General features: G+C 50.0%; 1 protein-coding gene across 9 annotated transcripts in view; it reads right to left on the bottom strand.

Moving 5' to 3' along the window:
• BCOR (BCL6 corepressor) overlaps nt 1–13,523 on the bottom strand; it is a 125,570-nt gene that overhangs the window by 2,068 nt on the left and 109,979 nt on the right. For 5 of the 9 annotated variants that reach the window (XM_012448123.2, XM_021673274.2, XM_012448124.2 and 2 more), the window contains 8 exons: nt 10,674–10,937; nt 9,951–10,295; nt 9,066–9,394; nt 8,463–8,717; nt 3,569–3,735; nt 2,049–2,194; nt 983–1,060; nt 618–774 (listed from right to left, as the gene is read on the bottom strand). In XM_012448123.2, the coding sequence (XP_012303546.1) occupies nt 618–774; nt 983–1,060; nt 2,049–2,194; nt 3,569–3,735; nt 8,463–8,717; nt 9,066–9,394; nt 9,951–10,295; nt 10,674–10,937 (1,741 nt within the window). The remainder of the gene's footprint in view (nt 1–617; nt 775–982; nt 1,061–2,048; nt 2,195–3,568; nt 3,736–8,462; nt 8,718–9,065; nt 9,395–9,950; nt 10,296–10,673; nt 10,938–13,523) is intronic. The other 4 variants (XM_012448127.2, XM_012448128.2, XM_021673276.2 and 1 more) reach the window with 1 other exon arrangement.

Raw genomic sequence — 13,523 nt, 5'->3', positions numbered from 1 at the left:
GACCTTTCCATAAAGTTCCCAGTCACCCACTTCAACTTCCTTTGGGTTCTGGGGAGTGACTTAAGCCTTGGTGTTAGTGATAAAGGCAGTTTATACCATGCTGTGCCCCACCCCCAACCACACTGGGTACAAGGAAGCTGATGTGTACCCTTTCTGGAAAAGATCAACTGCATTGTGTGAGGTTCACAGATAGTTAAGGAGTTCACTCACCCACCCACCCTCATCTGCTTAAAGGGCATTTCTTTTTTTTTTTTTTTTTTTGAGATGGAGTTTCACTCTTGTTACCCAGGCTGGAGTGCAATGGCGCGATCTCGGCTCACCGCAACCTCCGCCTCCTGGGTTCAGGCAATTCTCCTGCCTCAGCCTCCTGAGTAGCTGGGATTACAGGCACGCGCCACCATGCCCAGCTAATTTTTTGTATTTTTAGTAGAGACGGGGTTTCACCATGTTGACCAGGATGGTCTCGATCTCTTGACCTCGTGATCCACCTGCCTCGGCCTCCCAAAGTGCTGGGATTACAGGCGTGAGCCACCGCGCCTGGCCTAAAGGGCATTTCTAACTCCTGTCACCTCAAGAGCAGCTCAGCTAGTTTTCAACCACATGATAGTCATGCTTACCCTTGAGCCACAGATACTTGGATGTTATAACACGGTAAGAGGGGGGTCTCCGAAAATTCAAATTCAAACACATCGCTATAGGCATCGTCATCATCATCCTGGTCTTCTGGTCCTGGAGGGTTCGCTAAAACATCATAGCCACTTTCATCATCTGGTTCTAATGGAGGGCAAATAAGAGAGGAAGGAATCAGTAAATTACAGCAAGACATCCAGTTGTCAATAACAAGGATTTTAAATAACAAGATTCTTTCCCAAGTGAGTCCTGCTTCCAGTGCCCACCACCCGCTTTCCCTCACCCATACCAGACAGACATGGACTGGAACTTGTTCACCTCCCACTGAACTAGCGCAAACAATGCAGCTTACCGCAAACAGAGCTGCCGTAGAAGTCCCAAGAGCCACCGGAGTCATCATCGCTGCGACCCTGTAGGTCATTTAAGTAATCTGGAGAGAGAGAAAATAAAAAACAAGGTAAAACCTACTGTTGAGAACAAAATGATGTTTTTTCCTTTACATTCACGACAGGCTGCAGGTCATTTCCTGTCTTCCTCTTTCTCAGCAAAATAAAGTAGGATTATACTTATGTATCTCTTCTTTTTTTTGTTTTTGAGACAGAGTCTCGCTCTGTTGCCCTGACTGGTGTGCAGTGGCACGATCTCGGCTCATTGCACCCTCTGCCTTCCGATTTCAAGACTCTCCTGCCTCAGTAGCTGGGTCTAGAGGCGTGTGCTACCACGCCCAGTTAATTTTTTAATTTTTCGTAGAGATGGGGTTTTACCATGTTGGCCAGGCTGGTCTCAAACTCCTGAACTCTGGTGATCTGCTGCCTCAGCCTCCCAAAGTGTTGGGATTACAGGTGTGAGCCACCACGCCCAGCCTATTTATGTATCTCTTCTTTGATAGCCTAAGCTGCTTCTTCCAACAAGTGAGTGTAATTTAAGGTAAACAAGGGCGGGTCACCGGTGAGTTAGTGGCATTCTTTGGCAGGAAGTGTCTGATAAGGAATTTAACTGCAGGTGCCTGACACTCAGGAAAACCTGTGCTTCTGCTTTAGGGTTTTGTAACGCCCGGGGCTTAAATAATAGGTTATCTGATGACCTAACACCATAAACCTGTCCAAATAATTTCACGTATGGAAGGTTTGAGTCATTTTTCCCAGACTCAAGATGTAAACCTATGAGCCATACCTAAGTGAAGAATGCATTTGTGGAAAATGAGAATAACTTCAGGAAAACTTTTAAAACATGAGGGCGAATAGATGACTTAACGTCACTAGAATAAAGTCAAACCACATAAAAGTTCAAACACCCGGCTGCTGTCCAAAAAGCTTTACAGTTCCAGCCTTCATGATTTCTGCCTAGTCAAATTCCAATCTATTGTATCGAGCTACCATCTAATTTTTAGTAAGACCATTTCTTGGACTTTGTCGTACCTGTTAAGAACTTTTCCATAAGTTCACTGTGGGTCATTTTCATGATGGTTCTACCTGAGTAAGTAGCCAAGGTGGGGTCAGCACCATAAGAGAGAAGTAGTCGGACAATTTCCAAGTGATCGTTCTCAACAGCATCGTGCAGAGGCCTAGGAAGAGAGGCGCAATAGAATTATGCTCACGCAAGCCACACTTACTCATAAAGCACTTGTCTCCTTTAACAGCAACAGGCAAAGCTAGGTGCATGTGTACCTTGTGTACTGAGCCTCCTAAGTACAGTATTTCATCCAAGAGGTGTGCATAGTCACTCCCACTGCACAGATACAGAAACTGAGCTACAGTGATTGGCTCTAGGTCAAGCAATAACCCTTTACAGGGCATATGAAGAACTATTTCAGGCCTAAATCTCAGAGTGGTCTTGAACTCCTAGGCTCAAGTGATCCTCCTGCCTTGAACTCCCAAAGTGCCAGGATTACAGGGAAGAGAGCCACTGCCCAGCTGCAAACCCTATCTTAATCCGAGGCCTAAGAAGGAACTCAAGCCGAAAATGCAAACATTTTCAAGAAATTTAAGTAGTTATAGACCATGTGAAGGTAACTTACAGGGGATAAGAAATCCCATCATCATGGAAGCCAACACAAGCAATTGTCACACTATTAAAAAAAAAAAGGCACCTCTATTTTTAAAAGAAACTAGATGCAAAGATTAGTGGAGACTCTCCTGAAAGCTTGACCCCAGGACCTCACACAGATGGGTGATCAGCCTCTGGCCCAGAAGCCAAGGGAACACTGGGGAGAGGAAACTGGGCCTGGTGGGGTGTGTTCTCAGGAGGGTACAGAGGCCTCCTACCTGTGTTCATGGAGCTGGGGGTTGGGGTTGGCGGGAAGAAGGTGGATCTCTGCCCAATCTGAGGGAATGCTATTTGCAAAGTGTGAAAGACCAAATACATTTCCATTTGGCCGTTTCTGTCACTGTCAGGAAACCCCCAGTGCCCGGCCTCATGGCAGCATCCCACTCACACAACCAGGAAGACGCTCGGGCCGACTTAGACCTGGGTCTCTGACCAATAAACCAGAGTCAAGGACAGGGTGAGAGCCACGGCTGGGGATGTGGGTGGCAATGGCAGGTCCTGCTGAACCAGTGGAGGGGCAGCTGGCCCTCTGTACGCCTGGGACTTTTAGCTCAAATATATTTGCACCACTGCACTCCAGCCTGGGAAACAGGGCAAGACTCAAAGAAAAGCAACACCCCCAATTATTCCTGCAGGCCTCAACATTTCCAGAAGCTTTGGTTCATAGGAATGTTACAGGACTGACCAAAATTGGGAGCTTTACATCTACATTTGCCAAAGGTCTGCTGGATTCAGACCATACAGACCACTGCAGGACCCAGTGGTCAGTATGCTTACAGTTACCCTCTGTCTTTCCTCCTGGAATTTCCCGCATACCCTGAGAACTGCCACTGCACAGATAGCGAAGCTTGGTGTCAGCAGAGCCAGGCTGAGAACAAGACACATCACTGACCTGGTTCCATCCTGGGCGCTACAGTTGACATCAGCGCCATATTCAAGGAGGTGTCGCACAATGTTGAGCCAGCCCCTGGCACAAGCTTCATGCAGGGCGCAGTAACCTGCGTTATCCCGATGATTCACGTCACAAATCTTGTTCTCCAAGCAGTACAGGACCACTTCCTGTGCGGAGGGGAGGGAGGAACGCCATCAGATACTGCACAATAACCTTGTAAGGTGGACCTCTCTGTAGCTTTCAAAGATACACCTTCAGGCCTGAGAACCCACTGCCTCTCAGGCAGACGGTGGATGTCTTGGTGAGGGGCAAACACATGTGCAAAGCGTCCGATGACAGGGACAGCACCATTTAGGGGTCTGCTGCCCAGCTGCCCGGCCCTGGGCGAGGTACGCTTCAAATTCTCCAAAGCCTCCTCTCCTCCTTTGGAGGAAAGCAACAGCACCTACCAGGGGCTGCTGAGAAGCTGTAGTTAGAGATCCACACGAGCCCTTAGCCCAGTGCCTGGCACAGTGAATACAGAGGGATTTGGCTGCTAATATTTTAAACGACACATGAGTAAGTACAAGGACATCCTCACTTGATCGGTTCATCCAACAGGTAGTAGTGGATGACGACACAAGTTTAGATAAAAGCAAGGACATATGTGCAAGAGTTGATGTGTAATGATAGAAAAAAAAAAAGCAAGGACAATCAAGGCATAACGAATGATTAAACGAGTTGGAGAACATTTCTCAACCTCACAGACAGGAGGCTGCCCAGGAGTTTAGCCTGGTCCTCACACCCCTTGGAAAGACCAGACGTCGGAGGTTGGGCGGCAGTGCCTGTTGGTACCACACACATCATCAACAAATGACATCAATACTTCTAATAACCCCGCCCTCTTTTTGCTTCACTCTCCACCCCACTTGCAGCTGAATCAATATAATTTCATATTTACTTAACCTAATGACAGGAATCTAATACACCACATACCACAACCTACGCATTTCAGGAACTAAGTAAGATGAACCTACCCTTCCCACTTTGCAGAACGTGTTCCGCATCAACAGTTTGCATGAGAATCACTGTTATTAATCTCACTTCTTTGGCGTGTTAAAATATTAAAATGAACCGCTCCCAGTAAGCAGAGCGGTAATTTACTCCATGTTTTATTACCTTGATTAAGAAAGTTCTCAAACACATGGAACACTATCTGCCACCAGACAACAGGTTACACTGTTTTCCTAGCAGTCAAGGCCAGCAGAGAGCTGTCAGGTTCTGAAGACTGGGGGGAAAGCCAGAGCATGTGGGGTAGCCCAACAGACATTCCACTTGGCAAGGGGGGAGCTTGATGGGCCACAGCAGGCTCTCCTGTTCCAACTCTTAAATAACTCATCTGTAACCTAAAATAGGCAACATTTGAGCCATCCATAAATGTGAGGTGAGTTCTGAAAATTCTTTTATGCCCTTTCTAGGACACGTCAGTCAAAGGTGACCACTCACTTGGGCACTATAACTAGAATGTTCTAGATGCTCCCGCTGTGAACCTAAGGCTGCATGCTGGTAACCCCGGCCACTCATTCCCTGTTGCTTCAGACCACTGCAGCAGCTCCATGCCCACAGAAGCGTCTCTTGCTTCAGGCCCTTACCTGCCAGAAAGCCCACAATCCTCTGAGCTCCTAGGCCACCTGCCCCGAGCATTGGTATCCAGGATACCACATGAAGCTGCTGCTCTTTTAGCAGGCCCTCACTAGCCAGACTCGAGTAGACGGCTGTAAGCTAATGAGTTGTGTGCCCAGCCAGGGAGAGGCCCTGTCACGTGACTCAGGGATCGGCTCTAAGCACCACTGACTGCTGTGCACAGATCAATTTATCCGGATCCTGGCGGCCAGCCTGGTTGTTCTATCAACCCAGGGTTTATTTGCTCTGACAATTACGGCCGGCCTTCACCTGGAAACTTTAATCACTACTAGGGCTGATTTGAGGGAACCTAGGAATGAAAGATGTCGAGGCTGAAGGGTAAGTCAACTCTGTTATCCTGTAGGATGGCAGGCAAGGCAACAGTAACGTAACAACCAGGTCAGATGTTTTGCTGTTGGCCACCATTACACTTCTGATGCTCCCAAATATGTATGTCATATCCCACAGTTACCTGTGAGATCTCAGGAAGGAAAAGTGGTATGATTCTCATTTAACATTCAAGGAAATTGAGACTCAGAGAGGCTAAGCCCCAGATTCAATTAACACGAAGCATTAGACCTGTAACTTAGGTCTTTTGGCAACGGGTTTGCTGGGAAGTTTCCAAAGGCCCAATCAAGGGCCCTGGCTAAAGGGCTACGATCCAGCCATGACCAACATCACTTGCACCTTTTCTGTTGGGGTCAAGCAGGCTAATGACACTCTCCTAGCTGGGAGGGTGATGGCATCTTAAATAGGTGGCAACTTTCGTCACACCAACAGAGAGAATAAAGAAGCTGGACAAGTCTGTCTACCCAAGACGTTACTTGGTTTATTCTCCATGCTGGAAACGGGAGTGTTTGAAGGGCAGCCCGCCCATTCCCAAACAAAATCACACTGTTTTTGTTGGACAATTCTCTGTTAAGCAGCTATAAGCTGAATGCCATTAACCGCAAAATGTAACCATAAAGGCCATAAACCCGACATTGTTAATTAATTAAATGCCTCATTAACTTTTTTAAAAACATGATTTATTCGATTCATAGAAAATTTAACCATCACCACTAAATGCACAAGCATGTGGTTCCACATTGGCATTTTAGCCTAAGAACTGACAGGGAAAGGTTCAAGTGTAACTGGCCTTTCAGGTGGTCTATTACAGATCTGAAGAGCAGAGGGTGTTTCTAAACCTCAAGAACCAGATTAACAGAAAACAAAGCTTGAGCAGCCTTTATACTGCATGTGGTATCTTTTTAGCTAAGCGGAAGACAATGATAGAGGGGTTTTGGGAAACCCCTCCCAAAGCTGTGCATTCATACCGCACCTTAACCCGTTAAGCAAATTGTTCTTTTATTTTATAGAGTTTACACTGCCACATCTAAACGGACTATCCTCCTAACATTTTAATTTCTGACTAAAGAAATCTCAGAATGTTGGATTCAAAGTTGAAAGCTTTCATCTAGTAATTAAAACATTTAGCATCAAAACTGATGACCTGGGAAAGTTCTATAGTGAAATTTACATTTGAAGGGGAAAAGTCCTTCCATAAACATTCTCAAGGCTTCTTTCCCCGAAGGCCTGGTAGCCTGAGAAAGTATGGATTAGTGTTCCTTAGTACAGGCCTCAGACCCACCTGCTATAAGGAAAACCACCAAAATGGAAACTGTTCCTTAGAGCGCCCACAAGGCCTCTTGAAGTCAGAAAGGTGAGACTGGGATAAATGAAGCCAAGATCAAAGACCAGGCCAGGAGCCCCACCCCGCCATGGCCAGTGAGTGTGCTGCCCTGGAGCTGTCCCTTACCTCTGTGTTTGTTGGAAGCACAAGTCCATTTCCTCAACCATGCCTAGGAGTGAGTGGCCCTGCCTGGCACACTGCATCTACCCTGTCCTCATAGGCTCAGCTTATGCAAAACCAACTGGCTGCTGCTTGGGTTTAATCTTTGAGTAACTGAGCTAATTTCCAAATCCTTCTGGAGAGTTCCCTCAAAGATAATCCAGAGATATCAACCACACAATCATGCCCCAGGGTGGGCTCTGGGTCCAGGGAAGACTGGCAGATGGGTCATCCCATCAGGAAAGGCTCAAGGCACAGCAGACTGCGGCAGGGTTAAGGTATGCGAGCCTGGGCTCTGGCTGAATTCGGGAGCCCATAGCTGAGCATGGGCTAGTGCAGATCCTGTTGCCCGGGTGCTTCTCCACACTTCACACTCAGCCTGCTGAGCTGCATTTTATTTTCACCACGACTCCCAGAGAGCTGATGCCAGCATAAAAAATGCCTTTGCCCTGTGGGCTGTTACATCACAATCTCAACTGACAAGTGTGTGGTGGGGAGATGCACAGGGGCAGAGGGAGGTTTTGAACTGTGAAAAGCTCAATTCCAATGGGAGCTCGTCCTGGAGAGGAGCTGGGTTTGCGCGGATGGGGAGAGACTGGGCTTTGGAGCCAGGCTGCTAGATTATTATCTGTTCAAGTCATTTAACGCCTCTGGGACTCAGTTTCCTCATCTGAAAGCAGGAATAATATGAGTTACAATCGCACAAAGATGATGAAAGGGTGAAATTAGTTACTTTGGATCTCAGGGGCTCATCAATGTAAGCTATCATTGTCATGGCCCATGCTGGGAGGAGGATGGGCAGGGGGGCTAGGGAGAAGCAGTGAGCTGAAGGAAAAGCCCTGAGTCTCAGTTCCTCCTCCCAAAGCCCTTAGCCCTGGGGCTACTGTACCCTCTCTCAGAAAGAGACCTTAGGTCCGCCCCAACTCCCACCTCTGTGACCCGCACAGCTACTTCCTGCCCACTACCCCCACACGGCTACCCCTCCACCAGAAACAGTACAGGCAGCCCCAGATAGAGCTAATAACTTCTCTCCCCCTTGCTAATCAGAATCCAAAGGGCTCATTAAAATTCCCCCAGTCGCCAAGCCCTGGGTTGTGTCAGATTTTATATCAGAGATAAGTGAGCGAGACTGGAGGGTGCCGAAGCAGCCTACCTGCCTGAACACGAACTGAACATCAGAGAGGCCTTTCTTTCCACATCGCAACTGAACAAGCCACCAAAGAGACAGCAGAGAGAGCGGGGCTAACACAAACATCATGCTGGAGCACTGGCCCAGCCCCCCGATGTGGAGAGGGCTGCGCTCTGCTCTGCTCCGCTCTCCAAGTCCCTCCCTTCACCAGCGGCAGCCCTCGGGCCCCGCCCCCCAGCCGGCAACCCCAGGGAGCGCCCACAGGGACCCACCTCATAGCCAAGCCTGGCTGCCCGCTGCAGAAGGGTCTCGCCCGCGTTCTTATTGACAATAAGTCTCCGTGCTTCCGGTGGCATTGGGCGAGACTGGGTGGTCTCCTGAGGGGAATTTGAGCATGGCAGCTGCGTGGACTGGGAGGCCGGTAGCAGTTGCTGCAAGCGGTCGAAGGGCTTTGGCTCCTGCTTGGCTGGTGACAGATCGTAGTCTGAACTGGGCTCCGGCCGCTTTCTGAATCTCCGGACAGTCACCTATCATAAAACCAGGCAGCGCACACAGTTAAGCCTATGTCCTTCTAACAGTGGCTGCTTCCCCTCCTCTTCCCTACATGACAAACCTGCATGGAGAGACACTTTTTTCCTTGTCTTTTTTAGGGGGTGGGAGGTGCTTGTCAAAGGAGGGTTTGGGGGAAGGAGTTTCATTCTTACTAGTTTGAAACTTCGAGGCCACCCGGAAGACATGCTCCTCTAGGACAGGGGGGTGAAGTATGGTGTAGGGGAGGAGTCCAGGAAAAGGAAAGCTTTGTCCCCACAAGCTGGGAAGCCGGCAGGCAGGGATATACTCCCACAGACCCTAGGGGGAAGCGGGGGTCAGAGTACCTTGCCATCGGCATTCTCCACGTAGTATTCCCCTGTCAGTGACAATCCCCGCCTGGGCTCCTGAGGGATCAAGTGTTTGGTTTTGCACAGTCTCTTCCCGGATGGCTTCTCGCTGTTGTCGGTGTATTTCTGCAGCAGGGAGGCAGCCTGGCAATCCTCTTCTTCATCTGCACACAGCACATCTGTCTTCTGGTTTTCTTTAATTTTCTGCTGTTTGGCAGGCGGCCTGGAGGCTGGTGCGCAGCTTGGCTGAGCCTGCTTTTTGCCGCCTGCACTGGTGGTGGATGAAAGACTCTTCATGGGCGGAGAGCCGGAGAACATAGGCAAGCCTAAATACGGAGGGGGTGACGGGGTGGCGGGCGGGCGGGAGACAGGAGAAGAAGCAGGCGTTACACAGTTGTAGCCAGTGCAGGAAGAAAAGCCCATTGTTAACACTGATCACTGGAGCGGCTTCAGTTTTTAAAGATCTACCAATTATGTTTTCAAAGCATTAATATTTTAATTATACCACATTCAAACGGCACCTAGGTTAACCCACAAAACACCAAGTGGCAAGTTGCTTCAAAGGGCGCAGCAGAGAGGACAGAAGCTGGCTCTTCCTGCTCTCCTGCCCCCTCCCACCCACTGGGTCTCGGTGCTCAGGACCCAGAGACTGGAGACAGCCTGAGGCTGGAATGAGGGTGCTGGCAACGCCCTGGGCCACCCTGACTGACTTCCTGTCCAGCCACAGGCAAGGACATTAAGAGAGAACTCCCTGCCTGCCACATCCTCCTTCAAGTCCACTTCTATGGCCTTCTAAGGTCTCCTCGAAAGCCCTTTCCTACAGAGAGTAGATGACCCACCCTCCAGGAGAGGAGTGGCACTCAAGGGGTAGACCCCGCATACCTTGCTCATTGTCACTGGGTTTGAGAGGCTCTTCCGACCAGCTTCTGTTGCCTTTGGTCTCTGCCCTTTTTCTGCCAGGTTTCTCTTCGGTGATGTTAGTCCCCTGAGGAATGGCCTCAGGCTGAGTGGCCTGGGTCACTTCCTTCCTGCTTTGCCGGCCAGGTTTGCCTTCGGCTGCCGAAACCTGCTGCTCCCACCGTTCTCTAAGGTGCAGCAAGTGGCGTTGTTTTTTAGGATGGAGCCCTGTTAATTCAATGCACACCTTCAGGTTGGTCAGCTCACTATAATGTGGGTCTTCTAAGTGGTTAGAGGAACTGTTTGTCATTTCCCTCTCAGGCCAGTCATCTAATGGAGAAATAACTACAAATTAATCAAAAAGCCCCCTGGGGGGGAACAAACTGTCTTACGCATCACTAATAGGGTGGGGGAGGGGGTGTGGCCACTGGTCTCTGCTTTTGGGAGGGGCCTGATAGTCTTTGGCCATCTGGGTTCTGGCTTTGGGAGAGGGGAGGTGCAGGCGGCTCCCCCCGGGGGCTCCAGGGTGGGAATCTCATGAGGCGGTGTGGCAATGGAGATGGTCCGCTCCACTGCTGTGCCCCACGGCTTCCCCTCACCGGCTGTCTACGGGGGCAGCGCGTCGCATATCCACACCTCCTGTCCATCCACTGCGGCCGCATGCACAGGCCCACCCCCCAGCAGGCGGGCGAAGCGGACAGGGCTCACCTTTAGAGACTCGTCGGCGTTTGGCTTTCAGTAGAGGGTCCTCCGGCACCTCCTCAGCAGTGGTCTCAGTGTGGCTGCTGTCACCTGAGACTTTGCGTTTCCTGTCCACCCGGAGGGTGGGGCTGGGCGGCATGTCCGAGGCCACCTGGGCTGCGGGCGGCTCGCTCACAGGCTGCCGCTCCACAAAGTACTTCTCCACAGGAAGGTCTTTGTCTTCGGGGGCTTCAAAGGGATCATGGTGCTTGTTTCCAGCACTATACTCGCCTGGGGGAGGGAGACAAGAGGACATGAATGAAGCCCGAAGGTCATGTGCTACTGACAGCTGCTTCTTTGGACACTGGGGTCCTCACATGGTAGGACAAAATCCTCAGAAACAGAACTTTTCAGAGGAAGGGTACATTGAAGACGAGCAGCAAGTAGAGCAGAGTGCGGTGCGCACCACGCTCCTTCCCCTTCTCCTCCTTATGGTTGGGGCCAAAGGGAACCAAGAAAGATGGGGTGTCAACTCTACGTTTTTCAAAGCACTACAGTCCTTTACACTTTCAGCAGAAGATGCAACCATGCCTGGGCTGACCTAAAAATCTTTATGGAAACAGTTGCTGAGGTCATTATTTTGAAATAAATGTCAGGCTGATGGGATAAAGCGACCAAATATCCCCAAAATGTCATCTAGTGAAGGGATAACACCAATATTCACCTAGGCCAACTGGGGAAATGATGAAGAGGGACAGGAGACAAGAGTGCTGAAAGAAAGCCCAGGTCCTTGGTGGGCAGAAGTGACCCTCCCTCCTGGAGGGCTCTGGGCCTGCAGTCCAGGCCAGAGGGAGGCATGGAACCCAGGCAGACCCAGGCTGCTGGGAAGAGGGGCCTGGCAAAGCCAAAGGCATGGTTTCCTAACACATGCACGAGTTCAGAGAAAACTTCACAGAACTAGATCTGCTGGATGCACAGATGTTAAACCAATGGGTTGAATTGTTCCCATTTCCTGTCCAACACAGGGGGACTCCCACGGGGATGCTGGTCACCCAGCTGACATTCCTCTTCACATCTTCTGTCACATGCAGGCATCTACAGACATCCCCTTATTGTTGGTGTGTCTTCCATGCCAGGCCAGCGCTTGCAAAACCGCTGGTCCCAGGAACCCTGTCCTCAGCCTATCACGGGCTGTGGGGCTTTTCTCTGTCATCTCAGCCCAACATCACTTCCTACTTATGCTCTAGCCCAAGAAACAGCAATTTTTCTAATACACGATGAATATAAATGATAACTACTTAATGACCACAGCGAGGTTAAGGTGTTCGCCCTTGGCCGGCTGAAATGATCCTGCTCATCATCAGGGTTATGAGTCTGGTGTCTTGGTAACTCTGAGCGGAGGCACGCAAGTCAGTTTCTAGATGAAATAAGCACACACCTCATCCGCTGATCTCATTCTTCCTCTCCCCAACCCACTTCAAATACTACTCCCACTCCTGACCACCCCCCTCACCGACTTCTCTCGGGCGCATTCCCAGCGGTTTATGGCAGTCAGCTGTGGGGGTAAGCTTTACCGGGGTGTTGGCTAGCTTGTACTGTCAATGGTGCAAGGACCCATTCACCTCCTCTTCAACGGTGTTTTAAGGGGGAACAGATGAGGCTGCATCTACTCTTGCAAAGGAATGGTAGAATCTCCCCAACCTTTCCTCCTCATCCTCACTCACAATGGTGCACTGTATGGATAGGAATGGCTGGGCCTGGGACTTGGCACCCAAACCCCCACCATGGAATACAGCCCCAGGTCTCTATAGGTACACCAGCACCGGGTGGGCACCCAAAAACATGGCCAAGGTGGTGTTCTGTCACGGCAGCAGCAGGAGAAAACACACAAGCTGCCCAAGCCTTCCACTAAGCAGGCGTGGTGACCACCGCATTCAGCTTGGCCTGGGGATACAAAAAGGGTGGGCTGCTCTGTGACCCTCTTAACCACTCTGGCAGTAACAGCACCACTTTACAGTTTGGCCCCCTTCAGTTGTAAAGTGGGACTTTTACTGCAAGCCACCTCCCCTGGTGGGCTTCAAAAACACGGCACAGCAGGAGAAAGGCTGGAGAAATTACTTACAAAAGGACACTAAGGTGCAAGGTAAAAATGTAGACCGTGGAGAGACGGTTCGAACCAAGTGGTTTGAAAGCAGAGGTGACTGGGTTATGTCACTATACCCTCCTAGGTCATAATGAGGCAGCAGCTTATCAAGTGTGGGGCCCCACCCAGAATGAACTGCCCTGTCCTGACACCCTTCCCAGACACACCCCCCATTAAAACCACATCAGATTAAGAATCTCTCAGCTGGGCACGGTGGCCCAAGCCTGCAATCCCAGCACTTTGGGAGGCTGAGGTGAGCGGATCACGAGGTCAGGAGTTTGAGATCAGTCTGACCAACATGGTAAAACCGCATCTCTACTAAAAATACAAAACTTAGCCGGGCATGGTGGCACATGCCTGTAGTCCAAGCTACTCCGGAGGCTGAGGCAGGAGAATCGCTTGAACCCGGCAGGCGGAGGCTGCAGTGAGCCGAGATTGCGCCACTGCACTCCAGCCTGGGTGACAGAGTGAGACCCTATCTCAAAAAAAAAAAAGAATCTCTCAACCCTAGTGTTTTGGATTTGACTTCCACAGCTTCCATTTGAACTCCAGGTCTCACACAGCCACCTGTATTTGTAGCAATCTCAACCAAGTCTAAGGCATTTTTCTCAGGGAGAAAGTTTTCCACTGAAGTTTTGCCCTTCACTGCTAACTTCCTAATAGTGAAATGAATTTATATCTCACCTACCTGGCCTTATGCCTAAACTGCCAGTATCTTTTGTCCACAGAAAGCC

Source organism: Aotus nancymaae, unplaced genomic scaffold, assembly GCF_030222135.1.
Source record: "Aotus nancymaae isolate 86718 unplaced genomic scaffold, 86718_ANA_hifiasm-v0.15.2.pri h1tg000058l, whole genome shotgun sequence".
NCBI classification, from domain to species: domain Eukaryota; kingdom Metazoa; phylum Chordata; class Mammalia; order Primates; family Aotidae; genus Aotus; species Aotus nancymaae.
This window is presented reverse-complemented; position numbering and strand designations above follow the sequence as displayed.